Source organism: Rhinocladiella mackenziei (assembly GCF_000835555.1).
Source record: "Rhinocladiella mackenziei CBS 650.93 unplaced genomic scaffold supercont1.4, whole genome shotgun sequence".
NCBI lineage: Eukaryota > Fungi > Ascomycota > Eurotiomycetes > Chaetothyriales > Herpotrichiellaceae > Rhinocladiella > Rhinocladiella mackenziei.
This window is the reverse complement of record NW_013550601.1, coordinates 184,501-210,700: the sequence shown is the minus strand read 5'-3', so window position 1 is coordinate 210,700 and position 26,200 is coordinate 184,501. Positions and strand designations below refer to the sequence as shown.

Here is a 26,200-nt window from a genome sequence, read left to right as displayed (position 1 = left end):
CCAGATCCACGACAAGAATTCAATGCTCCGGGAAACGCAAACCTGGCCGAGGGAACAAACAATCGGGCTAACCCCGTGCGAGATGGTCTGCGCCAGCTACAACATCGTCAAAGATCTAGTAGTTAGTGTTGTTAGGAGTAATCATATGGGTGTCCAGCCAGCAGAAAGACAGCGATCAATGAGAATTGGTGGAAAAAGCCATGGTGGTCTTCGGCTAACAATTCAAAGCAAACCCTCACAAACTCTTGCAACTCCCCTGCATCGGACAGCCTTGCCAGGCCACGATCGCACAGCCGTCAACCAGTCTCAGACTCCGTGACGACTTCTAGAGCACATTTACCGATAGGACATTGTGTGCAAGGCTCATCTCGTTGGCAACCATACCTCCCCATGCATCATTCCAGGTACCTCCCAGAATCCTCTCCGCATCACTTCAGGTGTTAGAATTGAGCGTACCGAAGGATCTGGATCGTTAGACATGGGTCGAGGCTCGGCCTATATGCTGGCAGATGTGACATATTCCAAGGATAAAGCTGGTCAAGCACAGATTATATTTATCGTGCTGCGCATCGTGGCCAACGCGCACGCATGGTATTCACAAACATTTTACTAAGCAGGAGAAAGTGAGAGAACCACATCAAACGTACTTGACGTCAAAAATGCTAGCGTTCAGAGATTTGCTGTGTCATTCCCGCTGAACAGATCTGTCCTTACTTCTAGTACAAGTGACATTGCTTCATTCACTTTGCCTGCCGCAGCTAACTGACTCACCAGTGAAGACTTTTGCTATTTGCCGGGGCATGTCTCCTTCGTTCTTAAGCACTCTTGAGCTCATCGCCGGTAGAATCGGGCATGATGTTGAGGTTGGAAGATGTTAGAACAGACACGACACTGAAGAATTGTCCTAGAGGTCGATGAAACTGACTGTGTCGTATCATCCCAAATGGTTCCTGCAGGATGTGCGGTGGAGCGGTGTTGACACTCGGAAAAGGCCACTTACTTCAGGAATCTGGGACCTTTTCATTGTTATATTGTCGAAAGGGACGACTCTTGCCTCGTCGGATCCATTCGTGATGTTCTGGCCGGTCAATAGAAAAGCGATTGTCGAAGTGAAGCTGAAAGTCGAGCATTGGCATACGGCCTTCAATATCGTCAACCCCAGGCCTGAATGGAGGAGGAATACAAGGAATAAACGCGACATTTTCCCTGCTTCTCGGCTTGGGCGGGTATGACAAACTCTCAAATGGTCAATTTAAGATCCATTGGGAGAAGTTTTGGTTGTTCTGGCTTGATCGTGAGTCCGAGAGGATCACAATCCGGCTTTGAGGAGGCGGCCTGCCGGCATCGTCAGCTTACTCCGTACACATCCAGAAGCCTCTGCAGGTACTCGATCCAGCCAAAGACTGTACATTGTGCGCTGAAAAAGGGAGCCGGCATTAAAACTAGTCGAAGACGTCCAGCGACGCATTCCATCCATTTGATGATCTAACAAGGTTAGAGTCAAGTGCGCCTGTGCGTCTTGTAACCTTTCTGGTCGAGATGCATAGATGCAGAGACTTTTGCGCAACGGGTTTTTGCGGAGAGGCCATAGGATGATTGGAACTTTAGTCGATGATGCAGGATCACAATGAGTAGGGCGCAGTTGGGATGGTATGAGGAGGTGTGTTCGATCTTGGCAGTCACAAGGCTGAAAAGTGCAGGGTGTCGGTCAAAAATTGAATCGTTGAAGCTTCCGAATATGTTGTATGAGTCCAAATCATTTTTGTTTCGCTTCTTTGATGATATGTCCTCGCGGGCAGTAGCAAGCATAATCTCGAAAGATTGATCTTGCTAGGTTGGTTCGTCATCTCCAGACCAATACATAGCGCAACTTGGGGATCGATGCTTCCATAGCACGTCGAATCCTCCAATTTCCTGCCTCATTTTGAACCATCCTGCGCTGTCCAACAGCATTATCGTCTCGTCGTTTCACTTACTGCATTTCGCGAGGGTGCTCCGCTGGGTGGTCCTCGGTTGGATAGCTGCAGCTTGGGCAGAGCTCTGAATTTCAGCTTCTCATTTAGCACCTGGTCTGAAGGTGTCTGGACTGTAAGTCGAATGACCGCGTCAACAATCGGTGTTGAACCGGAGAATCTGGATGATGAAATTGTCTCTACCAATTCCTCCTCCCACCCTTCCCCCTTCCGCGCCCAAATGCAGCACCACCTTGGTCGAATCCACTACCGCCACCACCTCCACCAGCGAACGAAGCAGCAGGACCTGTAGGTGGCTGTGGCTGACCCATCATGCCCGTCCCTCCCCCCCCCATAAATTGCATGAATTGAGTCGGGTCCATGGTTGTTGGGTCAAGACCTTGAGATGTCATTGCTGAGAACATTTGCTGCATCTGGGCTTCAGTAGGCATCGCCATTTGTGACATATCTCCGCCAGGTGCGCCAGGTATCCCGGGCATTCCAGGCATCCCCCCTCCCGGTATACCTTCGACAAAGGCTTTCATCTGCTCTGCTTGCTCTGTGATTTCCTTAACCTCTTTCCGCATCTGCTGTTGCTTTAAGCAATATGATGCCCATGTAAACTCGTCAAATCCATAATTGAAATAGTCCGTAATGTCGGCTCCAGGCTTCCGCCAAGGTTTCGAAGATTCGGAAGGGAAATCGGCATCAAAATCTGTCGACAGAATAGGCTTCCCAGTGGTTGGATGGACAGGATTCCCATTCAGATCGATCTTGGAGGTATGCCTCGCGGGGTAATCTGCGCCAGGACGGTCATTTGGTGGTTGTGATCCGCCTCTCGTGTCAACAGGCGTTCCGCCTTTTACTATTGGTGTCGGGGTCGATGACGATTTTCTTATATCTGAGGCAGCTTGTGCAAGTCCCGGAGGGCGTTTGGTCTGCCTGTGATCTGTTAGCAACCGTAGCCTCGAAACTTGCAACAGTATACTCACGATCCTGGTTCTGGTTGAGGCTCATCTTTGACGTCTATGATGAAATCAACGTCATCCTGCGGAATGTAAGCTCACAATGTAACGGATCCCTCTCGAATATCATACGTCGCTGTCTTCTTCAACCTCTTCGCCCTCTTCTTCACCGTCTTCGGCGTCTTCCATCTTCACTTCGCTGGCATGTCGATTTCCATTTGTCTCATCGTGCTCAGGGTAGATGTCATCTTCATCCGAGTCCATCATCTTGCCGATTGCGAATGTTTCTAGACGCCGCGAAGGTAAATCCTATGGGTTTGCCGATCACCTCGAGAAGCACCTGGATACCCTAGATGTTTTGTCTGTTTGCTTGCTTTGCTCACTTGCCTTGGCGGATTTATTAGTCAAATAACCCACCCCTGCGAGGAGGAAATTTTGCCGACTGGATCATTCGAGAAAAATGTTCCCCGTAACTTCGAATGGTCCATCTGTTTACTGGTTTTTTCTTCACATCTTCCTGATCTCTCTACCTTGTCATTTACAAAAGCTCTCTTCCTCCCCTTTTTCTCTGTTTATCATCGTCGAGTCTCCAAACCCTCCAAAATGGTTAGTTCACCTTTCCGACCCCCAAGCTATACTCGCGCATGTTTTCTACGATTGAAGCGTGACCTCGTCTGGCTGACGGACAATCATCCAGACCACCGCTCTCAAGAGTATTCGATCGCTCGCTCCTCTCCTCGACCGTGTTCTGGTCCAGCGAGTCAAAGCTGAGTCAAGAACTGCCGGTGGCATCTTCCTTCCCGAGAGCAGCGTCAAAGAATTGAATGAAGCAAAGGTTCTGGCGGTCGGACCCGGTGGCTTTGACAAGGATGGGAAGAGAATAGCAATGAGTGTGAAGGAGGGTGACAAGGTGTTAATTCCTCAGGTATGAAATGATACTTTTCGTGAAACTTGGACGTTGAGATAATAATGCGTTATTCCGCAGTATGGTGGCAGCCCCGTCAAAGTTGGAGAAGAGGAATATCATTTGTTCCGGGATCATGAGTATGTGTTACCACCCTCCGCTTTCAAACCTGCACTGTCCCTCCTAACCGTCACGACAAGGCTCCTCGCAAAGATCAACGAATAGACGCGCATATTCTCTTTTTTGGTCGACAGCACCATTTAGGCTATTGCGTGAACCTAAATCCCTCGGCAGCCCAATCCAAAAGAGATCGCAATATCGATTGTACACCATGTATCACCATTGGATCATTTCAGCGCCTTTAGGACCCAGATCTTATCGGTCAAAGAGGAGGGAGGCCGAGGAAGTAAAATGTGATTTCAGCATCAGCGAAAAAGCGCGGAGTCTGTTCTGCGTTATGCATACCACCTTGTATATTTTTCTACAGGACCCAATACATTTGATCTCCCCTCACGTACTAATCATTTTCAAGAATCTGGAACCACCCTTTCTGTCCATATCGTGCTGATAAATCCATGGAGATGGCGGAGCAAAGTCAAGGGTAGCGACCATGCCTGTCTTAACTTTCCCTTCAAGCAGTGCCCCTAGCACGCGACTTGGATCTGCTCTGCTCCCTACTCCTTCCGGAAGTGTTCCCTGGTTTGACGCTGGGGAGATCTCTGACCCCGAGTCCTCTCCCAATGACTTCTCTGAAGTCCAGTCCTACCTCGCTGAGCATTTCTCTCTCATGACCCCAGACAACATCCATGCATTCCCTCCATAGCTTGCCCTCCTTCTCTATCGCACTCAACTGTCGTACAAGAAGTGTGTTGAACGTCTCCAAGTGATCGTTCGCCCACTTGATACACGCACTGATCATCGTGGGCGGGAAGGAAGCTTGATAAATAAGCACGGTGTTCTTGACAACGGTAAAGTAGACGTAGGAGATGGAGAAGACATATCGGTGTAGATCGCCCTCGAACACGCACTGCCGTGCGCGCTTGGCCAATGTCTCGCTGCGAGCATTCAGATAGATTTCGCGCGCTCGGTCCTCGAAGCCAAGTCGGATGAGATAGTTTGTTGTCCTCTTGGTAGCTTCCATGAAAGCGGGCGTTTCCACAAGTTCTCGGCAGAGGACTGCTGCGAGTTTGCCGGCACGTTCATCAACCTTGACGGCGATGAGCTCCTGCGCGATCGAGTTGCTCTTAAGGCCTTTCGCAATCTTTCGGAGTTTCTCGACTTTGTCTACGGCCTCTTCGAATCGTTGCAGGGAGATCTCAATGTCGAGATCGTCGATTTGACCTTCAACCCATCTAAAGTTCTGTTGCTTCCCATCAACTTCGATCAAGATATCGGGCTTCTCCTTTGCAGAATTGATACTTTCAATAATCTCGGTATTCTTCGCGGACGCCGGATCGCGAGATGCAAAGTAGTTCAGGCTTTCAGTCTGGGGCTTATTTTGCTCTTCCTGAGTCTTGGTCGCCTTTCGAACATCCTCTGTTGCCTTCCTCAACGCCATCAAAAGACCATTTTTGGCCTTTTCATCCCGTTTCTCGTGCCTATAGGTGAGGGACCGACCCCCGGATCTGATCGTCAATGCGGACGAGATGGCTTTCTCCTCAGCTGGTGTAGCAGTCCCAGTTGCCAAATTCGCCGCCATGTCAACGATCTCAATGTCTTGCAGCGGCCAACACTCTTCTGCCACCAACTTGGTCAGAGCAGGGCCTTGCTGAGGTACATTTGGATCAACTCGCTTGCGCTTCTTAGACGCAACCAAAAGGTGATCGTTCAAAAGTACAATGTGGACAGGACGTGTGGGTTTCCAGGTCGCGCTGTCGAGTTCGATCCAATTGCCGGTTTCCGCCACAATGTGGCGGCCAGGAGCGGCAGGAAGAAATTTTTGGGATTTCTCGACATTTTTCCACAGTGCTTGTAACTGGATATTCCACATCTGTTCGAGATTGGCAACCGAGGTTCGGTTCGCTTTACGCCTAGATTGGGAGGGACCATTCAATTCAGGTGACTGCACATTGTTAGCGCCACCCGAGGTACCCTGCCTAAGCGTGCCCGTCAGCTCTGACATGAGGCCTTGTAGAATTGCCATTTCGGTCTTGAGTTTCTCTGCCTCTTTGCTGATCTTGATGAATTGAGTCCTGTTCTGGTAGACACTGTGCTGTAGGTCTGCAGAGTTGCGATTCTTCAGCCGCTGTAAATTCGTCTGATATTCTTGGATGTCTTGTTCCGAGGCATTAGACAGCAGATCGGCCACATAACGTTCGTGCTGGAGGTTTGGGTCTTTGAGGATATCATTGTCGACGAGAAGTGGTCGTGCAGAGGAGGCAGTTCCTGGTCGGCGCGGCGAACCACCTTGAGAGCGTCGCTTTAGCGTTCCCGGGATACTGGGAACAGGAGGAGCACCAATATTGCTGAAGTCAGGGAGTTGGTTATAACGTGTCGAATAGCGTCGTTTGACAAGATCGGACGTCTCGGTAGGGCCATTTCGTTCTCGAGGGACTGTGAGATTGTTGCCAGACTTATTTTGCCGAGCTGCTGGTTGGGTGATGCCTGGGCCCGACGCATTCTGAGGCGCGCTTATGGTCGGGCGGTCTTTGCGTTTCTTTCTCAAAGTTAAGCTCCGCGTATCCATTGCGACAGGTTGGATTTGAGAACAATGGATGAGGGTCTATCCGAAGAAGTTTGAACGTCTCTCTACAGAAGAGGGAGCTATCTTGGCGGTGGATTACTGCGGAGTAAGTACTTCGCCAAGGCAGCCTCGCAATTTGTGCTGGGGCCGGAACCGGCACTGGGTGGTGGTTGATGGTCGGGGGTTCAAAGCTGCGGAAATTTTGTAGAAATCCACGTCTGGATGTACAGTATCACGCTGAATTTTTCCAACAACCTATCTTCCACCACCACTCTTGCACAATTTATCTTTTTTTTTTTCTTTCTCTTTTTCACATATTCGGCTTTTCGTTCTGATTTCATCGCCATTGCTCAACCTCCACAAACTCGTCCTTTCCGCTCTAGAGCGTACCCATCATGCAGACTTCGACAATTGTTACGATATCTGTCGGTACCGTTGTAACTGGGCTGCTCGGTATGTCGACCCCGTCTGCATGAATATTTATGACGCATGTCAACTCCAGCTAACGCTTCGGCAGCATATGCAGTGTACTTTGATTACCGGCGGAGAAATGACCCTGAATTCCGAAGAGCTTTGAAAAGAGAGTCACGAAGGCAAGCTAGGATAGCAAGGGAGGAGGCCGAAATCCAAGGCAAACAACAGAGAGAAGAGATCAAGCGGGCTGTCCAGGAAGCTATTGAAGAAGGTTTTCCTACAGACGTCGAAGAGAGGGAAGCCTTTTTCATGCAACAGATAGCCCAGGGCGAGTCTTTGGCTGGAGATGGTCCGCATTATTGCCCGTCTGTTCGTGAGATAATGAGCTTACTCTTTTCAGGATCTGATCCTGTCGCTGCTGCCCTCTGTTTCTACAAAGGCCTCAAGGTCTGGCCCGAGCCATCATCGCTCATCGGCATCTACGACAACACCGTTCCCAAACATATCCTCGAAATTTTGGCCGTCATGGTAGCCCAGGACAAGTCGCTCAATGTGTCCTTTGGCGGTGGTAGCTCAAGCTCGCCTTCAGAGAGTGCGCATGGTGTGGAATAAGTTCCCGCTGCGCGACGAAGAACGGACCCTTGTACCAACAAGAACTTAATTCTTTGTGGCCTATGGATGGAATGGGCGCTTTTACAAACCTCACCCTGACGAATCTCGCCTCTTGTACGACCCTTGTATACCATCGCCGCGCAGAGGCGCGGTTTACTATGAAAGGAATACCTGGCTTGGATATAATTCAGTCGTCGCCCGGATGGTCAATCTTCTTCAATCAAAAGCTTGAAAAGAGCGCAGTTCTTCGATCGGTTCTATTTCTCCTCGGACCTGGGGTTGCTTGCTAACAAACTGGGTCCAGAACTTCAATTGAGGGCGTCTTGGCTATCAGCAACTCTGATTTCTCTTTCAGCCAAGTCTGCAGAATGTGGTTTGCTTGCATTTTGGATCCGCATGTTCATCTTATCCCGATTTCCCCTCCCCTCCCGGACACCGAAAAGATGATCCCAACCCTCGTAGAGCAAACCTTCAGAGTGTGCAGAGCACCCAAGTAGTGTTCTCACAATATCGTGTTCGTCCTTACGAGAATCCCCCAATGCTCAGCCGTTTGTGAGCACCACAACGACGGGTGAGACAATGAAGCTGAAGGTTCTTTCGGCCTCATTAATCTAAATAGTGCCTGCATATCTGCAAACGAATCAGCATAGAGAACTTCCCCAAACTGCTGTCTTCATATACGTCCATCTTGACAGGTACCACGGTGAATCGCGAATATCCGGCAAGGCTCTTGTTGAATCCGTGGGCAAGCGGATTCCTCCGACTGAGTTCTAACTCGACCTCGTTTCCACCTACCTTTAGGGAAAATTCCAACGCATTTGTGGTATCAATCGAGACGTGTCAAAAGGCGTGCTAATATGTTCTAGGCTTCGAATGTATATTTGGTACTTCAAGAATGATTCTCTCCTGTCAAATCTGTCAAGTCCTCCAAACTAACACGACTCACAAATACCTGAGGATTATCGAACACCAATCACAGCCTTGACTATCATTACATTGTTCAAGTGGCACTCGCCTGGCAAAAAGCGACCGTATCAAAGAATTGAAATCTCACGGAGACATGGGCAAAACAAACCCTCATCCCTTCGACCCTTTGACACCTCAGGAAATAAGATCAGTATGCTCGATAAGGATGCCCATATTATCTCCATCAACGACTGACCGGTAGACCGCCAATCATGTTCGGGCTGCATTCCCTGACCAGGAGGCCTACTTTCGAGTTATCACTCTCGCAGAACCACCCAAGACCGACATGATAGCGTTCCTAGACGCTGAGCATGATGAGGGAACCTTACCAACAAGTCCATCTCGGATTGCTCTGGTACAGATGTTCCTAGGTCCTCGAGATGGCGAACACTTTTATCAACTCAAGGTCAATGTGGACTCGGGTGCCATTGCTCAAAAAGAACAATTGCTTGGCTGTCACCCTCATGTCGATGCCGAGGACATGAAAAATATAGAGCGAGCGTGTCTCAACGATCCGGGTGTGCAAGCCGCAGTCAAAGACATGCAGTTACCTGATGGTGCTGTGGTCAAGATCGAGCCATGGACCTATGCGACCGATGGCATGAATGACATGAGCCAAAAGATTACCATGGTGAGACGAAGAACTAGTATATTCTCTCCGTGTGCTCACACTTTGCAGTGCTATTTCTACATGCAGCTCATAAGCCATTCGGACGCAAACCATTATGCCTATCCTTTAGACCTCTGTGTCGAAATGTCCGGAGACGCTCGGGTTCTTAAGATATTTTATCTTCCGGCGGGCACCTCGAACGATATCAGCATGACCGCAACGCCATATGATCAAAGAAAAGTTCATGACGCCAGCATTGAATATCACCCTGACTTGGTCCCAACACATCGCACAACCACGAAGCCGTATCATGTTTCTCAGCCACAAGGACCATCATTCGTCACCGAAGGCAATCTCATCAGATGGGAGAAGTGGTCCTTTCGTGTGGGATTCAACTATCGAGAAGGCATCACGCTGCATGACGTCAGGTACGCTGGCCGAAGCCTGTTCTATCGACTGTCGCTTTCGGAAATGTTTGTTCCTTATGGAGACGGTCGAATGCCCTATGCCCGGAAGGCGGCCTTCGATTTAGGGAACGATGGTGCGGGAATCAATGCAAACAACTTGCAACTCGGCTGTGATTGCCTGGGTCATATCAAGTACTTTGATGGCTGGCACACGACAAGCAGTGGTGATCCCATTCATATCCCTAACGCCATTTGTTGTCACGAAATCGATGATGGCATTCTTTGGAAACATACAAATTTTCGAACCGGAAACGCTGTCGTCACACGCTCGCGAGTTTTGGTTCTTCAGACGATCATAACCGTTTCAAATTATGAGTATATTTTTGCCTTTCACTTCGGCCAGGATGCATCTCTACGTTACGAGGTACGAGCGACAGGCATCGTGTCGACAGTTCCTATCAACATTGGAGACAAAGTCCCGTTTGGCACGACCGTCGCGCCAGGAGTCATGGCCCCGTATCACCAGCATCTCTTCTCTCTGCGAATCGACCCGGCTATCGCGGGCCATAATAACTCCCTGGTTGTAGAAGAATCCCATCCCATGCCACTTCAAGATGCAGATGTTCATAATCCATTCGGGGTAGGATATACGACAGAATCACGAATTGTCGAAACCGAATCTGGCCTAGATCTTGACCACACGGTCAACAGAGTCTTCAAGGTGATCAATGAGGACGTCATCAACCGAATTACGGGAGGTCCTGTTGGATACAAACTCTCACCTTGCTATAGCCAATTGCTTCTCGCTCATCCATCGTCCTATCACGCCAAAAGATCGGAATTTGCCGCCCACGCTGTCTGGATTACCCGGTATAAGGACGATGAGTTGTTTGCAGCAGGTCAATGTACGATGCAATCTTTGGGTGGTCAAGGAATTGACTCGTGGATCAAACGTCGCCGGGAGCAGAAAGAAGTCACAAACGTCAGAAACGAAGACATCGTCATTTGGCACACCTTTGGCTCGACACACAATCCTCGTGTGGAAGATTGGCCTGTCATGCCCTGTGAGAAAATGGTCGTCGGGCTTAAACCTGTCAATTTCTTTACGGCAAACCCGGCGATGGATGTGGCTGTGTCAACGCAGGAAAAGAACCAGAGTGTCTTGGTCCATGACGGCACTCCGGTGACGAATGGTCACTGCTCATAGCAGCAGATCCACATTTCTGATAGATGTTGTCGTTAGAATCCTGGAATAGACTTTCAGTTTCTTGGGTAAATTGTTCGTTGAATGTTCTTTCATTAGTGTCATGGTCATATTTCGTCTGGAATCTGTCATTAAAAAGAGAGTGAGTTCTGCAAAGTTGTCAGGCCCAACATATACATGCTCAAGACGGTTAAGATGGCAGAACAAATCGCCACGAGCGCCAGTTGCAGGGCATTTCTTTTCTGGGCCTGTGCGTTGATGTCACCATACCACAGACGCTCACCGGCGTCACTCCGCGCAATTCTCAAACCTGGTAGGCCGTCTAGAGAACGAGCGTTCCACTGGGACCGATAGTCGTTTATAACGCCGTTGGAAACTTGCTTCCCGGCCCAGTGGCCGAGAGTATTGCGGTCTTCTAGATATGCAATCTGCTTCGAAGCGTTGTCCGGATCCGGTTTGGTCGCAAGATATGGCACGGCATAACCGCAAGAAGTTTGAGCCTATGAGGTTGTCAATGGTCCTGGAGTCTTTGAGATTTCGCGATGGAAAGGGGGGTGTCCTACCTTGAACACGTCCAGAATAATGACTGCCCTTGCTCCAATAACATTCTTGTTCCCCATCCTCTTCAGCCATCCATCGAAACCCGGTTCGTTCCAAGCCACGAGTCTGCCCGTACAGAAGAGGCGCATTATGCGAGGACTGGCGTCAAATGAACAGAACATGACGGTACAGCGACCATTTTCCTGGATGTGGGAGATGGTTTCGATGCCCGAGCCGGTGGCATCGACATATGCACATAGATTACGGTTTAGGACACAGAACGAAGAAGAAGGCAGGCCTTTGGGAGATAGATTGATGTGTCTCCCTCTCAACGGGGCCGAGGCAACAAAGAAGACTTGTTGCTTCATCGCCCATTCTGCCAGGTCGGGCTCAATGTGATTGTAGAACTTGACCATGTTGAATAGAATGGATGACTGTCTACTGTATACAAGAAAGCGTGACTCACCGAGTAAAGAAGCAAAGAAGAGATAAACATTAGCTGACCTGCCAGCAATTATGCCGCTAGCCCCGTACAGTGGAAGATAAGTAAATTGACGAAGTCGCAGTCGCACGTTCTCCGCTCTGGGACCCTCCCCGCACAAACAAAATACACTCAACTCCCCCACTTGTATATACCCAAAAAAAAAAAAATCCTCCCAGAAGCAAAAAAGTTGGTTACCAGACAAGCCCGAAACTTCGCATATCTTGCCACGGTGTAATCTCACGCCGCCAACTCCGGGTGGAGAAGTCTCTGCAGAATTGCTTCCCTCAAGTGTCTTCTCCATTGCTTAACATTCCGTAGCAGTCGTAGTTTACACGCACGAGTACGAAGAACGACCCGAAATTCCGAGCAAGGCACACATGAACAAGTGGGAGTGTGAAGCGACGCCCAAGGCTCAAAGGCAACCTCCTAGCTTTTTGACCATGACAGCCAAATGCCAAGCCTTGGGTGCAAAATATATTCTTGTTTTCTAACTCGAGGAAAATAACACGTGACCGTACCCGATAACTGTTGACTGATTTTCTATTGGCGCCTCTGTCCAATCCGTATATCGATTGCTCAATCGGCGTAGTCTAGCAACTCCCGCTTCCGCTGAGATCTCGCATGCAGCAAATGCACTCCGGGGGTAATTGGCCCGGAAGGGACAAGTTCGCCAAAGCAGGCTGAAGACTGAGAATTCAGATTAGACCGAGACTGAGAGATTGGGTTCCGCCGGAAGCCCCAATATGGAAAGAGCGCTCGGCCGCAACCCGAGTCCTCGAGTCCGCCATCTGCCCCTCGTTTTGCTTTCGCAAACTTTTTGGGACTTTGTTTAGCTAGCTCTTTGCCTCTTCCAGCTACCCTTCCATTTTCCAACCTTGTCCTTCATAATCATCCATCGATGAGTCCCTCTCCGTCTAATATGCAACAATGCAATCCTCTCCATGTGGCCGAACTCGCCCAAACTCTATCAGTCACGGAATCCTGACTTTCTCCCCCTACCGTTCTACCGAGTCAAAAGCATGACGGGATTCTGGATTAGTTATCAGCCATCGGTACATTTCGGTGCAGGCTGGTCACAAGAGATCCATCGACCTAATGACCACTAGCGGCAGTTTCGAAACATTTAACCCAATCCGGAGACTTGAACCGTTCGACCGCGCCTCTGGGTGTTTGGACTTTCACTCCGTACGTCCTCGATATCCTGACAAATCTCAAACGTCCTCCAAATTTTGGCTCTGCAACAGCTGCCCTTCCAAGCTCTTGTGAAATGTTTAATTTTCCCCCGAACCAGTCATAGCATCCGATCGCGGCCGACCGGCGGTAGCATCCATGCACGGGTGCATACGATACCAAACGGACATTGGGAAGAAACACAACCAACCCCTCATTCATTGCCACAGCATAACCCACCCTATCAAACATCGTCGTCATCCGCCTCATCTCCGTTCCCCAGTTCATGTGTCATCTACACCCAATCCAGACAATGCTCATCCTCTAGCCGCAGCCAACCTTCGAACCGCACTCGTTGTGCCCTCCTTTGGTCCAACTGACAACGTTGTCTGACCTTCCTACCATCCTTAAACCCCGCAGTTGATACCAGGGGGTTCCGATCGAGCCCAAAAGCATGATGGAATTTCGGCGTCTCCCTCCACCCCACCTGCGCCTCCTGCAGCTGCCGTTCGGCCTATTGAACATGACTTCAGCCCCTTGCTCAGTGGCTCGGTCCATAGGAAAGCGAGTTTTTCTTGCGGATATCATTTCGTTCATACCGGACCTTCCCCGCGCATCGATGATTTCACATAAGATCAAGGTTGCCCTCGGTTGATCGTCTGCTCCTCTTTCTTTTGTCTATTAAATCCGGACGACGTTCATTTTTTCCTGTGATACCCCTGTCAAAAAGTCCTAAAAAGTCCCATTTCATATCAGATACCTCAATCATGTCTTTGACCGCCAAGATCGAGACCCCCAGCATCACATACGAGCAACCGCTCGGCCTGTACATTGATGGCAAGTGGGTGAAAGGTGTTGAGGGCAAGACTTTCGAGACCATCAACCCCACCAACGAGAAGCCCATTATCGCCGTCTACGAAGCTGGTCCAGAGGGTGAGTCGCCAGGGGTATTGTATTTGTGCCGTCGGGAAGCTAACGATCTTGTTCCCTAGATGTCGACATTGCCGTCAAGGCTGCTCGCAAGGCCTTCAATGGTGTCTGGAGCCAGACACTCCCCTCCGTCCGAGGAGCGATGCTGACCAAACTTGCCGACCTCTTCGATGAATATTCTGATACTCTCGCTGCTATCGAGTCGCTGGACAACGGCAAGGCCCTCTCCATGGCCAAGGTCGACGTCCAGCTCTCCTCTGGCTGTCTCAGATACTATGGTGGATGGGCGGACAAGATCCACGGCAAGACCATCGACACGGACCCAGAGACCTTCAACTACACACGACACGAGGCTGTGGGCGTGTGCGGTCAGATCATCCCATGGAACTTCCCTCTACTCATGTGGGCCTGGAAGATCGGACCAGCTTTGGCTACCGGTAACACTGTTGTCTTGAAGACCGCAGAACAAACTCCGCTCTCTGGTCTATTTGCGGCCACTCTTTGTGAGAAGGCCGGTATTCCCGCTGGCGTCGTCAACATCCTTTCTGGTTTCGGCAAAACCGCTGGTGCCGCGATTGCTTCTCATATGGACGTCGACAAGGTCGCCTTCACTGGCTCGACTGTTGTCGGCCGAACTATCCTCCAAGCGGCTGCCAAATCCAACCTGAAGAAGGTCACCCTCGAGCTTGGAGGCAAGTCGCCCAACATTGTCTTCAATGACGCCAACATTGAGGACGCCATCTCCTGGGTCAACTTCGGTATCTTCTTTAACCATGGCCAATGCTGCTGTGCTGGCTCTCGTATCTACGTGCAATCTGGCATCTACGACAAGTTTATTGAGGCATTCAAGGCCCGGACAGCCAAGAACGTCGTCGGCGACCCGTTCAAACAAGATACCTTCCAAGGCCCACAAGTCAGCAAGCTTCAATTTGACCGCATCATGAACTATATTCAGTCTGGTAAGGAGGCCGGTGCTAAGGTTGAGACTGGTGGTGAGCGCCATGGTGACGAGGGTTACTTCATTCAACCCACGATCTTCTCCAACGTCACCGAGGACATGAAGATCATGCAAGAAGAAATCTTCGGCCCCGTTTGTGCCATCAGCAAATTCGACACTGAGGAGGAGGTCATTAAGGCTGGCAATGAGACCACCTATGGTCTTGCAGCTGCTGTCCACACCACCAACCTCAACACTGCCATTCGTGTTTCCAATGCCCTCAAAGCGGGTACTGTCTGGGTTAACAACTACAACATGCTCAACCACCAAGTGCCTTTCGGTGGTTTCAAGGAGTCTGGAATTGGCCGTGAACTCGGCAAGTATGCCTTGGGCAACTATACACAGATCAAATCCGTCCGTATCCGACTCGGAAGTGCCCTCTTTGGCTAGATGCGAGGTCCTTAGGTTGGTGGTGGTGGTGGGGTGGTGTGTGAAAGTAGTGAAAATGGGGAGGTGGGGCCCCAAAAAGGATAAATATATTGAGGACACAACCAAACCAAAGCCCCCAAGGATGTAAAACGAAAACTCTTGTCTTTGCATTCCAGGTTAAAGCTGGGCATGGGCAATGAACTTGTTTAGGCGTCCTAGTTCAGCGCATTCTGGTCTGTCAAATTCATGTACATGTTAAGAAGGAAATGAAAGATACCAGAACAGAAATCACATGAAACATGAAGCAAGCAATGTACTCATGGTCCCTTGTGCTTCGCGGTGAATACTGTTGTAGCTTGCTAGACCCTCTCCCCTGTGACGTGTATGACCTCGCAACTTTGTCGCCATGAGAGAAAGCTCATTCCGGGTTACTGCGCGAGTATTATACACTGGTCTAGTAAACGAAGCATCCTAATATCTTTCTCGTCCGAGAGAGCTTGGAACCTTCAAATTTCACTCGTATCATCTTCGTCACGGTACCTATCGAGACATTTCATCACAAGTCTCGACCGAGAAGTCACGATCACATGACTTACCCCCAGATAGCTCCTGGTGGTCGGCGCCTGAGTACCTGATATTCCGTTTTGCATAGAGGCGCAGTGCCACAGAAATACAAAGGACCTGTCCACACTACGGTACCAATTGTTCATTTCGAGCATCTCCTGTTCTGTTCGTGACATCAGCACTCAGGAGAGGAACCCGACGTCGACAATTAAGACTCTCGGCCGGAGCGTATGCGGTGCTGGGTCCTGGTCCTTCTGAGCCTGATCTTTCTCATGCTTGCGATCCTTCTGCAATTAAATACCGCGAGTACTAATATCGCAAGAAACAAATTGTGTGGAGCCTGGACAGGAACTTTTCACAAGGCAAAGGAGTTTGCAGCCTACCACCACCCTTCGACTTCCTTTTCGATAAAACCAAGCACTGGCATCAATTCTGTCTCGGTATCAACATCGACGAGATCCCGACAATCTTCAGAGCCCGAGCTTCAGCCTCTTCAACCGTCCCGAGATCAAATTCCTCCTCGTCGGATCTTCAATATGGCGTCGTCTGAAGACGCTGTGCCTCCGGCCCCTCCTACATCACTCGGACAGAATGCTGCTCCGGCAACGGAACAAAATGAGCCCGAGTTGCCCAAGCTCTCCGCTGAGGATTTCAGGGTGTACAATCGACTTGCTGTCATGATGGATGCTTATGTATGTTATTCTCCCTTTTGAGCTCTTTTAAATTTGTATTTTGCATGTTTCCGTTGTTGACGCTGTTTGTTGGTTGTTCGTTTCTGATATCCGTGGCAATTCCACAACACGAGTCATACTTGACAAGAATGAGCATCGTGTCGCCTTCGACTTCTCCTTTCCTTCCTCGTCGTAAGCCAGCGCTAATTTTTTCCCCCTTCTTTCCAGCACAATCATTTCCGATATACCTGGAACATGCTGTACAAGACGTGCACGTCCGGATCACGACCGGCAGGCATGTCGATTCGGAGTTTCATCTCCCAGGGCCTGCACTTCTGCCACGGTTTGACCATGCACCACACGATCGAAGAGCAGCATGTATTCCCCGATCTTGCAGAACGCATGCCCGCGTTCGCACCGCACGATCACCTCATCACGCAGCACGAACAGATCCACGAGGGTATCGAAAAGTTAGAGGCGTACCTTGACGCTTGTCGGTCCGGGGAACGGGAGCTAAGAATGCCCGAATTGAAGGAGATTATGGATTCGTTTGGTGAAGTGCTTTGGGCTCATTTAGATGATGAAGTCCGTATGCTGAGCGCTGAGAATATGAGGAAGTTCTGGTCCAAGGAGGAGATTATGTCGATGCATTGGTGAGAAGATTGTTGGGAGGGGGCGGGGAGCGTCAGACGTCAGATTCAATGCCGGATTAACGTGGGATTTGATATGGAGTTTGCCTCGACCGCATCTGGTGGGTGTAAAGGCATAGAAACGGTAGTTCCTAGTATATGTCAGCTTTCTATTTGACGCAATGGTTCAATGTTTTCTCAACAGGTGAACGTGGGAGTATCTGATGCTTGGTGAGCATCAAGATTCGATATGCAGTCAGCCCAACATTTCATTTGAAACGCTAGAAAACGCCTAACCCCGCTCATGGTCATGGTCATGGTCATGGTCATTTCCATTCATCTTCCCTCTCCAAGAAACCTGGATCAATTTGAATCTTCCTCTCAAATTTGGTCCACCAATCCTGGAAACTCTTCAATGGCACCACTTCGATCCCATTCACCGTATTCCCGGCAAAGCTGGCGAGAAAGTTGAACGCGTCCTTGATGATACGTTGAGCCAGTACTCTAGTATCGGGAGGTCTCTTGGCCACGGCGTTGGAGGTCGATGGTGTCTGTTGAAGCTGCGCCATTTGCGCCTGGATATTCGACGCCGGTTCGACGGAGATACCGAGATTCACATCGCCGGCTGTCAAATTGTCTGGGAGATTTACTCTGAACAAGGCCGAGGGTTTCTCGTTGCCAATAGCGCCCAGAAACTTGAAGCCTGCTTCTCCTGGAAGTTGCATGTACACTCCGGCTGCGGTATCGGGGGGAAGTAGTTTGTTTGGGTGCATGAAGATGCCAACATTGTGGAGCTGTGGTGTCGCAGGGAAGGAGACGGCGAATTGGTTTGTTGATACGGTGCCCATCTCTGGGATCACCGGGCGGGCAGGGATGAAGACTCCAAACATTTTTTTTTTTTTTTCTTTTTTCTTAAAGATACTTATGTCTTTTTGTTCTCACCCTGGATGTTTGACGCGAAGATCGATCTGCTGACTCAGTCGATTGGTGGCTGTGGAGCTTTGCCGTCGCTAGGGCGCCGTACGAACGTTGGAGGACTGGAGCAAAGGTGTCATTTCAAAGGGCACTGGAAACTACTTGAGGAGTACAGCTGCTTCATCCTGTCATATATTCAAAGGAGCTCTTGGAGCATGGCAATCATGCAAAGGGATGAACATGACGCAAATCGTGCCAAGCCATCAGGCTGTCGGAACAAAGTATTTACCGATCCGTATTTCTAGTACCCGTCCACCTCCCCGAGGTAGACTTGGACAATTCTGTCAAATAGGTGAATAGAAATGAGCGTTGAGACACCTTGATCAGGTTTGTGTGTTTTTGGAAATGGCGCAAAAAACAAACCTGGACTTGGTCAATGAATGCGACAAGTAAGTCAACTGAGGCTGGGTGCCTTCCAGGTCTCAACCGCTAACTGGAAAGCTTCCCTTACGCCTCGGACGACCCGGCAGCATTCATCGCAACAATGGACAGATATTATGTTTTCCTACTAGAAGGATGCAAAGCATGTCTAGGGTATACGCCGTGCAAGATTGCTGAGCAAATGCCGCCCAGTATACATTGGAACCTCGATAAACAGCGGAGAAGCCTGACTTTCCAACCCCGAGATGATAACGGAGGACCAATTAAGAATTTCGGCGCACGCAATAAGATTCTAGCAGAATACCTCCAGAGTCTTAGGGAGAAGAAGATCTTCAAGGTGCTGGACGGTTGGCGCAACGAGCTTTACCACATATATGGACCGAAAAAGGAGCTTCTGTTGAACATGGAACGTTCAGCAACCCCTCTTTTCGGAGTAGTCACGTATGGAGTTCATATGACTGGCTATGTAATGACGGATCAGGGTATGAAAATCTGGGCCCCTCGACGGGCCTTGATCAAGCAGACCTATCCGGGTATGATGGATAACACCGTTGCTGGAGGCTTGAGTGCTGGAGAAAAGCCCTTCGAATGTTTGGAGAGAGAAGCAGAAGAGGAAGCTTCACTACCCGCGGATGTGGTTCGTTCGGCCCAAGCCTGTGGAACTTTGACCTACTTTCATGTCCGAGACTCTAGAGCTGGAGGCGAAACAGGACTCTGTCAACCGGAGTGTCAATACGTATACGACCTCAAAATGCCGGCGGATGTCATACCGAAGCCTGGCGACGACGAAGCCATCGATTTTCAGCTTTTGACGGTGGAGGAAGTTCAGAATGCAATGGCTGCAGGAAAATTCAAGCCGAATTGTGCTCACTTGTTGTTGGAATTCTTCGTCAGGCATGGGATTTTGACACCCGAGAATGAGCCTGATTATGTCGAGATTGTCGCAAGACTCCATCGAAAGTTGGAATTCCCAACTCCTTGATGTTCTCAAGGAATAGCCACCACAATTCCTGAAACGCCTTCGCTGAAATGAACTTTTGTTTTTGGGCCTCCCAGAATGCATTCCCTCAAAAGGTTGAACCGGCCAAGTTTATTTCTTCATCAACAAGTACACATGGTCAATTCTCAGGGCGTTAAGAAGGGCATATGGCCCGTCCATGTAGAGCAGGAGACCACCGAAGGACACGTAAACCTTGCTGAGAAGGACATCAGTTTGGGTGAACCAAGACATTGTTTGTGCAACTCACATGTTCTCTCCATTGCCTTCTTCAAATCTGTAGATTTTTCCGTGGCATACATAGTCGAATTCGTCTGCTAGTGTCTGTTCTCCTCTTCCAACTTCCCTCCAGCCTTTCCCATCGTCCTTGCTGCCGTCCAGGTTCAGTGACAGCGCCAGAGCGACAGTCATACGGTCATCGACATTCAGAGGGTAGAGTTCGGTATTAACGTCGAGGGTGAGAAGAATTTCCTGGCCGCCTTCGCTAAAGGCTTTGATGCGGGATACTCTGTCATATTTTGTGCTGTTGATGTCGGTAATTTTGAAGCTGTTTTCGAAGAGAATATTTTCGGACATCTTGACAGCGACCAGATAATGTCTTGTGAGTCTGGAATTAATGAGATCTACAGAATAAAATGTACTCTGCGCAGGGAATAAAATTTTGGCACATTGGGTCTGTTTGATTCGCTGAAGCCTTCCTTGCCTTTAACCTTGGAAATTTTGTCCCCTCCCCCTCTTTGAGTACACATCACGGGTCCAACACTTAACACTACATCGATGTCCTTCCGAAAGCGCAATGTAGGCCTCACAGGCTCTGTGCGACTCGAAGGAACGCCACAAATGAACCTCGAAGAACGAAGTCAACTGCCAGGAGTACGACCGTCGCCTGTGGATGGGCGCTTAACAACATCCACGGGGATTTCAAGCCTTGACTCCCTCCTTGCTGGACACTCCGGCCTAGTTCTTGGATGCTCTGTACTATTCGAAGAGAGCGGTACGACAGACTATACGGGTGCACTTCTAAGATGTTACGCTGCGGAAGGACTTCTACAAGGTCACCATGTCCACGTCATTGGATTGGCAGAACACTGGGGTCGCGAACTTCCTGGAGCGGTGGGAGAATCTGAGAAGAAGGAAGAGCCTGTTGAAAGCACGGAAAAGATGAAGATTGCGTGGAGATATGAGAGCTTGGGACCATTTGGCGCAAACGCGAATGCAAGAGGTGGGCAAACTCGTCCTCGTAGCATAGCTAGACCCAATGCGATTGATTTGGGAACAATTTGCAGTTCTGTCTTCGCAATCCCACTGACATTTTCGCTCTTCTGCAGAACGGTCACAGGCAGTGTCAACCCTACAAGGCCAAGGCCAAGAGCCAGGACGAACAGCACCCATCGCCTTTTGTCACACCTTCGACTTGACAAAGAGACTGGTGCATCCAGCCTCGTCCAGATTAAACTTCCTCCGGTTGGGAACGGACCCGACCCAATCGCCTTTTGCTCCAGCACTTGACCGATTGAACGGGGTTTTTGCCAACTCAGCTCCAAATACAATCCATCGTATTGTCATCCCATCGATGCTTTCCCCAGCTTACTATCCTCCACATTCGAGCCAACCACAATATGTTCTTCAATTGATGCATGGACTTCGCGCTCTCTTTGCCTCGTACCCTGATCGAGTTACAGCAATGATTTCTCTCCCACTATCTCTATACCCCCGATCCTCTGGTCTGGTAAGGTGGATTGAGCTGCTGAATGATGCTGTTCTCGAGCTCTGTCCATTCCCTCATTCGGCAGACGGGGACACGCAAATATCTCGTGGTCCTGCTGGAACAACGGAAGAGCCGCCTCAAGGGCTACTGCAAGTCCATCGATTGCCAATGCTGCATGATCGTGGCTGCGGAATTGGGACTTCGGAAAATGATTGGACGTTTACTTTAAGCAGGAGAAAGTTCACCATCAAACCATTCAATCTACCGCCAATTGGAGGTGATACAGAAGCTCAGCAGGCATCTGGGTCGGAGCAGAGAGGAAAGAAATTAGAAGTGGAATTCTAGGGTATTCAAATGAAGGCTTAGGAATCGTCATGAAGATGACGGCCTCGTTCATTGAGCATGGTCTCCATCTCGATGTGTTCCGAAGCAGATGGGCCAGTGTTGGCCATAGTCCGGAAATAGGTGTGGTCGTATGATGCATCACGAGGATTTATACTGCATCCTGAGAGCCTTGCGCGGAATCTGTCACCTAGACATGAAGAAAGGGCGAGAAAGGCTATTGAAGCGGTCAGAATTTGTGATGATTCAGAAAGCAGCATGAGATATACCAAGAAAGAATATGATAGGCACGAAGAAGAGTAGAGCCAGAAGCCACAAGACCCCCATTTGGGAGAGGGCTAGGATAGGATGACGGGCCTCAGCTCTCGTTAGAAGCGACTGTAAAGAAGGAATCGATGAACTTCAAACGAGTCAATCCAAATCAGAAAAGTTGATCCCAAATGAGTTGATGCGACGCCAAGCCTGAAGTCTTTCAAGCTTTGAAACTTTTTGGGAGTCAACTTCCAGTTCAAACTTCATTTTCCATTTTCTCAATCAAATTCCAAAAGATGATGTAGTCTTCCTTCTCTGCTTGAAGGATGGTCTTCAAGCCACTCACTCTTTGATTTTTCTAGTCTTCGTTTATCGGGCTTCGTACATCCGGACTTGTCCCTGTTGCTGAATAAGTGACAAACTCATTACGCACGCCCATCTCATCATCAGGCACAAGTGTTGTCGTTAGGTCTGGTGAGTTCTTCTGTCCAATATCCTGGACTCCAAATTCGGAAGATTACACCAATTTTCATATCTGTCAATCCACTGAGGAACTTTTCGAAGCATGTGATTGAATCAAAAGTTGTTGAAATATGACTGTCCCCGATGCCACATACGCCATCTTCAATCCTCTGCTTGAGACATGTACTAATCTAAATGGTCTCTTCGACAGACTGCAATTTTTCACCATGGATCCCGTGGATCTTTCCTCTGATCTTGGGTTTGATCACAAACCCGAACTTCCAGTCGCCGTTTCCTTGGTTGGGGGAAGATATTTACTTTTCGATATCAAGACAGCCACCTATCTTCGTCGAGAACACCGAATTTGTGGCGTTACTATTGGAACGCTTCCACTGAGTCCCTCTCAGAATCTGTTCCTTGGTGTTCCAGTGGAAATTATGCCTGAAGATGCCCAGTTCCTTGTTGAAAAGGGCATTGGCTTCATTGTAGACGACGCACGACTCCATGATCAGGCGATTCATTTTGCCGACGCAGCGAAGCGCGCTGATTATCTTGCAAGACTACGGAAACAGTCCAGACAATTCGAGGAGCTCCGAGCCCGGGAAAAGTCGCAGTTACGGAAACGTGCATTGCACAAGCGATCCCAGAACTCAGCCGAGGCCTCCTCGTCAACTCCATACCAGGAAAATAGTGATCTACTGGATTTCAACGATGATGAAAATATGAGGTCTGCTCCAGGAGAAAGTACGAGTGTTGAGGAGGGAGCAACTCTGTCTTCCGATCCACCAGTCCAAATTCTACCCCAGACTGGCGGGTCGAGCAAGTTTCAAGTAACGCCCGCGACATCTCGTCTTCTTCTTCCGACCCCCCCATCGAATTCCGTGCCAAATATAAACGACCTGCCGAGTTCATACCCTTTGTACAGATATCTTCATGACAGAGGTTTCTTCATGACATCTGGGCTGCGATTTGGTTGTCAATACACCGTCTATCCCGGTGATCCTCTTAGATTTCACTCCCACTTCCTCGCGGTAGGAGTTCAATGGGATGAAGAAATTGACCTGATGAATATTGTGGGTGGAGGGAGACTTGGTACAGGGGTGAAGAAAAGTTTCCTGCTCGGCGGTGCAAGTCCAACGGGAGATGTTCGAACCTTCAGTGTCGAGTGGGCCGCGATGTGATTGTATATGGCCATGGCGTCGTTCCCGGAAACAATCGCGGTCCCGAGAAGAGCGTGGGTCTCCCGTAGCTCAGTATTTCCCTGGTGACCGTGCTTTGCAGTCTCAGCTGTGGTAAAAAGGTGTGATAGTCGGATCTCTGCTTCGGAAAGTCACAGATAATCCATGACCTTCCATTTGAATTTCCTGTTCGCCCTCTCCGCCGGTCTAAATTCGAATTGATTTCCGTGTAACTCGAATTTCAGGTTTTTTGACTCGTCTTTACTTCCACTAGGGATGGGAATTTCATATCTGAACACGGTATCCTTCTTCGGAAGTGTCTTCGCCTCATCCTTCGCCGTGACCACCACAAAGGTGAACTTTGTATCTCGGACCACAATCCCCTTGATGCCAACTTTGCTCGTGTCCGAGCATCGGGCCACTTCGATCTCCGCGCCGTGAAAATCCGCGCTGGCGAGAAGGCTTCCATGGCCCTGGGGTGTGATTTCTTTCGATACGCTTGTGTCCACGATCTGTCCGTCTTTCATATAGCCCAGCACTTCGAGCATATAGCTCTTCCACATCTCATGCAAGTTCTTGTATATTTCATACTTGATCTCTTCTCTCTTGAGCTTGAACACGCCCAGCTCCCGCTTCTCTTTGGCACTAAGAGGTCTCGGTTTTCGTTTCCGGAAGTAGTATTCCTTCTTGCGAAGACGTATATGTCGGCGCAATGCTCGTTTGTCCGTAGAGACGGTCGGTTGGAGGAGAAGAGGTTTGTTCTTGATTTTGTCGGTAAAGATGCGGTCGGCGGTGTCAGAGGAATGAGCGCGATTCAGAAGAGAGTGTGCAGGATGTGAGACTGCTGTGTTTGGGACATTGCGAGGTGAAGACGTCATGGCGCAGGACGGTATGCCTTGAGGGACTCACCTTGATGGAACGAACCTTCAAGGTGGAAGCCGACAGGCGTCAACATGAAGACACGCGACCGGTCTGAAAAAGATTCAATCCGCTAAAAACGTTTCCTCGCTATTTTAGTTAGGGTGACGATACGCCAAAAAATAGCAAGAGAATTTTGATGCATCGATCGATAGTTCAGCAAGTTATTGCAAAGGCAGGTTTGCCGATCACAGGTGGTCAGGTGCCCATGTACCAGCCTTGCCATGACAACACCACCTGCCTGCTATTACATGGGAAGTTCCCTGTCAGAGAGCTGTGTAATGAGGACTTAATCAGCTATAATGATATGCAGAAAGACCTCGCACCTTCTCCCAGACGCGATATTACGCGTATTTTGTCCTCCTTTGGTCATCGCCGGGCAGTCGAGCGGATTATGCGACTGACAACAACCAAAGAAACCAATGGCGAATCCGATCTGGCACAGGAGTTCCATCTGCCCGAAAGTTGAATTGTCCACAAATCTCCAAGTGCTTGCTAAATCAAAAAGTGTGCTGTGTGATGCGGCAGACGGGAAAATGGGTGGATCATCGCTACGTTCACCTGCCTGCTGTCAATGGGTATGATGTCCACCCACGCAGAAATTCCTCCTTAATGGTCTTCGAACTCGGTAAGAACAATTGATCATCTCAAACACTTTGTGGAAGAAGCCACATTGAGCAATCACAGTTCAATCAAGCATGCACATGAGCTGCTGCGCCATGCTAATCCCGCATGATGCTCGCGTTGATCAATCATGTTTCTTGGAACATTGGACCGCGCAGCACCCCTCTCAGGAAGCTGATCCGTTCATGTCATCGTACAAGACGAACCCCTGCTTGATGCACCAAGCAAGTTCCCTTTCATCACGCTGGAGTCCGACGTTTCCGGCGAGAAGGGGACCCCAGCGGATGGACAGAGAAGCCTACAAAGGTGCAAAACGCAACTTCGTCGCACAACACCACAAGATCGACGTACTTCATGTCCGCCACGCTGTAAGCATGTCGCCACAAAGTCACTGTTGTCTGCACTCCATGCCGAACCCATTTATATCAACTTCAACACACCTCATTTTCTCTCGAGACTGATGTGCAAACACACCCTCTACCATGACTCTCAAAAGCCTAGTCTAAGCCAACAGACAAAAAGAAAATACTGGAACTCTCCGTTGTTTGGTGCACTGATTATGGCTGCTGCTCTGGAGCTTCCTAGACAGCCTGATGGATACATAGCATTGATCACTGAGAATGGTACGTTGTAATCTTCTATGCCAGAGTCAGAACGCTGGTGGCCAACTGAAGTGCCATCACAGGAAATTTCGGTGACTTGTTCTGGACTCGCAACGAACACGACAAGGACACAAACGACGAGGAAGAGATTTGGTCCATAAGCAACAACCCCGGCTCCGAACTCGACAGCGAAGTGAATGATGAACAGAGCAAAGCAGGGAAGAACACATCGACAACAAAGCAAAATCTAAATCCTTAGACAAATGGGGAAGAAAAACAAGAAGGAGAGGGAGAAGGGGGGCCCACTAGGGATGGGCTATGGGATATATCTCAGCCAAGGTCTAAGCCAATTTAGTTCAGACATGTGGATGGCAGGTGGCGAAGCTCACTCTTTAGCAGTCTGGAGTGCGTCTGGATTGTGGATTGTGGACTGTGGATCGAAACAATGAACCTTTGTTCGGCCATCTGCAAGGCAGGCAGGTGGGATGTATCAATCAAGGGAAGAAACGCATCAAGAACTCGCTGGCTAACTAGTTAGCCTTACTTAGTTTGACAAGGCTGAATTTGGAAACGACTCCACTGAAACACATAGTACTTACGAGTGATGTTCCGCCTACTTGTATGTTGCCCCGCCTCTGGCGGGCATTCAGAAAGAACCAGGTGCACGTACTGCAAGCCCCAACCCACCTG

General features: G+C 49.4%; 15 protein-coding genes across 15 annotated transcripts; 9 read left to right on the top strand and 6 right to left on the bottom strand.

Annotated features, from left to right (window-relative positions):
- Window positions 1-2,152: 2,152 nt before the first annotated feature.
- Z518_05216 (uncharacterized protein) lies at window positions 2,153-3,184 on the bottom strand (the record flags this gene model as incomplete). The annotated part of the gene is made up of 3 exons (XM_013416030.1): window positions 2,153-2,894; window positions 2,945-3,000; window positions 3,050-3,184. 3 exons carry the CDS (start codon window positions 3,182-3,184, stop codon window positions 2,153-2,155), a joined length of 933 nt encoding a protein of 310 aa, XP_013271484.1.
- A 336-nt stretch (window positions 3,185-3,520) lies between these two features.
- On the top strand, window positions 3,521-4,046 carry Z518_05215 (uncharacterized protein; the record flags this gene model as incomplete). The annotated part of the gene is made up of 3 exons (XM_013416029.1): window positions 3,521-3,523; window positions 3,615-3,842; window positions 3,903-4,046. The coding sequence occupies 3 exons, from the start codon at window positions 3,521-3,523 to the stop codon at window positions 4,044-4,046; spliced, it is 375 nt and encodes a 124-aa protein (XP_013271483.1).
- A 406-nt stretch (window positions 4,047-4,452) lies between these two features.
- Z518_05214 (uncharacterized protein) lies at window positions 4,453-6,507 on the bottom strand (the record flags this gene model as incomplete). Its single annotated transcript, XM_013416028.1, has 1 exon — window positions 4,453-6,507. The coding sequence occupies one exon, from the start codon at window positions 6,505-6,507 to the stop codon at window positions 4,453-4,455; it is 2,055 nt and encodes a 684-aa protein (XP_013271482.1).
- Window positions 6,508-6,899: 392 nt separating this feature from the next.
- On the top strand, window positions 6,900-7,530 carry Z518_05213 (uncharacterized protein; the record flags this gene model as incomplete). Its single annotated transcript, XM_013416027.1, has 3 exons — window positions 6,900-6,957; window positions 7,022-7,267; window positions 7,319-7,530. 3 exons carry the CDS (start codon window positions 6,900-6,902, stop codon window positions 7,528-7,530), a joined length of 516 nt encoding a protein of 171 aa, XP_013271481.1.
- Window positions 7,531-8,590: 1,060 nt separating this feature from the next.
- Window positions 8,591-10,720, top strand: Z518_05212 (uncharacterized protein; the record flags this gene model as incomplete). The annotated part of the gene is made up of 3 exons (XM_013416026.1): window positions 8,591-8,647; window positions 8,699-9,127; window positions 9,176-10,720. The coding sequence occupies 3 exons, from the start codon at window positions 8,591-8,593 to the stop codon at window positions 10,718-10,720; spliced, it is 2,031 nt and encodes a 676-aa protein (XP_013271480.1).
- A 128-nt stretch (window positions 10,721-10,848) lies between these two features.
- Window positions 10,849-11,673, bottom strand: Z518_05211 (uncharacterized protein; the record flags this gene model as incomplete). Its single annotated transcript, XM_013416025.1, has 2 exons — window positions 10,849-11,217; window positions 11,281-11,673. The coding sequence occupies 2 exons, from the start codon at window positions 11,671-11,673 to the stop codon at window positions 10,849-10,851; spliced, it is 762 nt and encodes a 253-aa protein (XP_013271479.1).
- A 2,005-nt stretch (window positions 11,674-13,678) lies between these two features.
- On the top strand, window positions 13,679-15,228 carry Z518_05210 (aldehyde dehydrogenase; the record flags this gene model as incomplete). The annotated part of the gene is made up of 2 exons (XM_013416024.1): window positions 13,679-13,844; window positions 13,904-15,228. The coding sequence occupies 2 exons, from the start codon at window positions 13,679-13,681 to the stop codon at window positions 15,226-15,228; spliced, it is 1,491 nt and encodes a 496-aa protein (XP_013271478.1).
- A 1,079-nt stretch (window positions 15,229-16,307) lies between these two features.
- Z518_05209 (uncharacterized protein) lies at window positions 16,308-17,099 on the top strand (the record flags this gene model as incomplete). The annotated part of the gene is made up of 2 exons (XM_013416023.1): window positions 16,308-16,463; window positions 16,671-17,099. The coding sequence occupies 2 exons, from the start codon at window positions 16,308-16,310 to the stop codon at window positions 17,097-17,099; spliced, it is 585 nt and encodes a 194-aa protein (XP_013271477.1).
- A 298-nt stretch (window positions 17,100-17,397) lies between these two features.
- Z518_05208 (uncharacterized protein) lies at window positions 17,398-17,961 on the bottom strand (the record flags this gene model as incomplete). Its single annotated transcript, XM_013416022.1, has 1 exon — window positions 17,398-17,961. The coding sequence occupies one exon, from the start codon at window positions 17,959-17,961 to the stop codon at window positions 17,398-17,400; it is 564 nt and encodes a 187-aa protein (XP_013271476.1).
- A 430-nt stretch (window positions 17,962-18,391) lies between these two features.
- Z518_05207 (uncharacterized protein) lies at window positions 18,392-19,409 on the top strand (the record flags this gene model as incomplete). Its single annotated transcript, XM_013416021.1, has 2 exons — window positions 18,392-18,435; window positions 18,488-19,409. 2 exons carry the CDS (start codon window positions 18,392-18,394, stop codon window positions 19,407-19,409), a joined length of 966 nt encoding a protein of 321 aa, XP_013271475.1.
- Window positions 19,410-19,517: 108 nt separating this feature from the next.
- On the bottom strand, window positions 19,518-20,000 carry Z518_05206 (uncharacterized protein; the record flags this gene model as incomplete). The annotated part of the gene is made up of 2 exons (XM_013416020.1): window positions 19,518-19,623; window positions 19,675-20,000. The coding sequence occupies 2 exons, from the start codon at window positions 19,998-20,000 to the stop codon at window positions 19,518-19,520; spliced, it is 432 nt and encodes a 143-aa protein (XP_013271474.1).
- Window positions 20,001-20,201: 201 nt separating this feature from the next.
- On the top strand, window positions 20,202-21,477 carry Z518_05205 (uncharacterized protein; the record flags this gene model as incomplete). The annotated part of the gene is made up of 2 exons (XM_013416019.1): window positions 20,202-20,646; window positions 20,753-21,477. The coding sequence occupies 2 exons, from the start codon at window positions 20,202-20,204 to the stop codon at window positions 21,475-21,477; spliced, it is 1,170 nt and encodes a 389-aa protein (XP_013271473.1).
- Window positions 21,478-22,415: 938 nt separating this feature from the next.
- On the top strand, window positions 22,416-23,369 carry Z518_05204 (tRNA-intron endonuclease; the record flags this gene model as incomplete). The annotated part of the gene is made up of 1 exon (XM_013416018.1): window positions 22,416-23,369. One exon carries the CDS (start codon window positions 22,416-22,418, stop codon window positions 23,367-23,369), a length of 954 nt encoding a protein of 317 aa, XP_013271472.1.
- A 149-nt stretch (window positions 23,370-23,518) lies between these two features.
- Window positions 23,519-24,244, bottom strand: Z518_05203 (uncharacterized protein; the record flags this gene model as incomplete). Its single annotated transcript, XM_013416017.1, has 1 exon — window positions 23,519-24,244. The coding sequence occupies one exon, from the start codon at window positions 24,242-24,244 to the stop codon at window positions 23,519-23,521; it is 726 nt and encodes a 241-aa protein (XP_013271471.1).
- A 1,223-nt stretch (window positions 24,245-25,467) lies between these two features.
- Window positions 25,468-25,769, top strand: Z518_05202 (uncharacterized protein; the record flags this gene model as incomplete). Its single annotated transcript, XM_013416016.1, has 2 exons — window positions 25,468-25,531; window positions 25,594-25,769. 2 exons carry the CDS (start codon window positions 25,468-25,470, stop codon window positions 25,767-25,769), a joined length of 240 nt encoding a protein of 79 aa, XP_013271470.1.
- Between the last annotated feature and the right edge of the window lie 431 nt (window positions 25,770-26,200).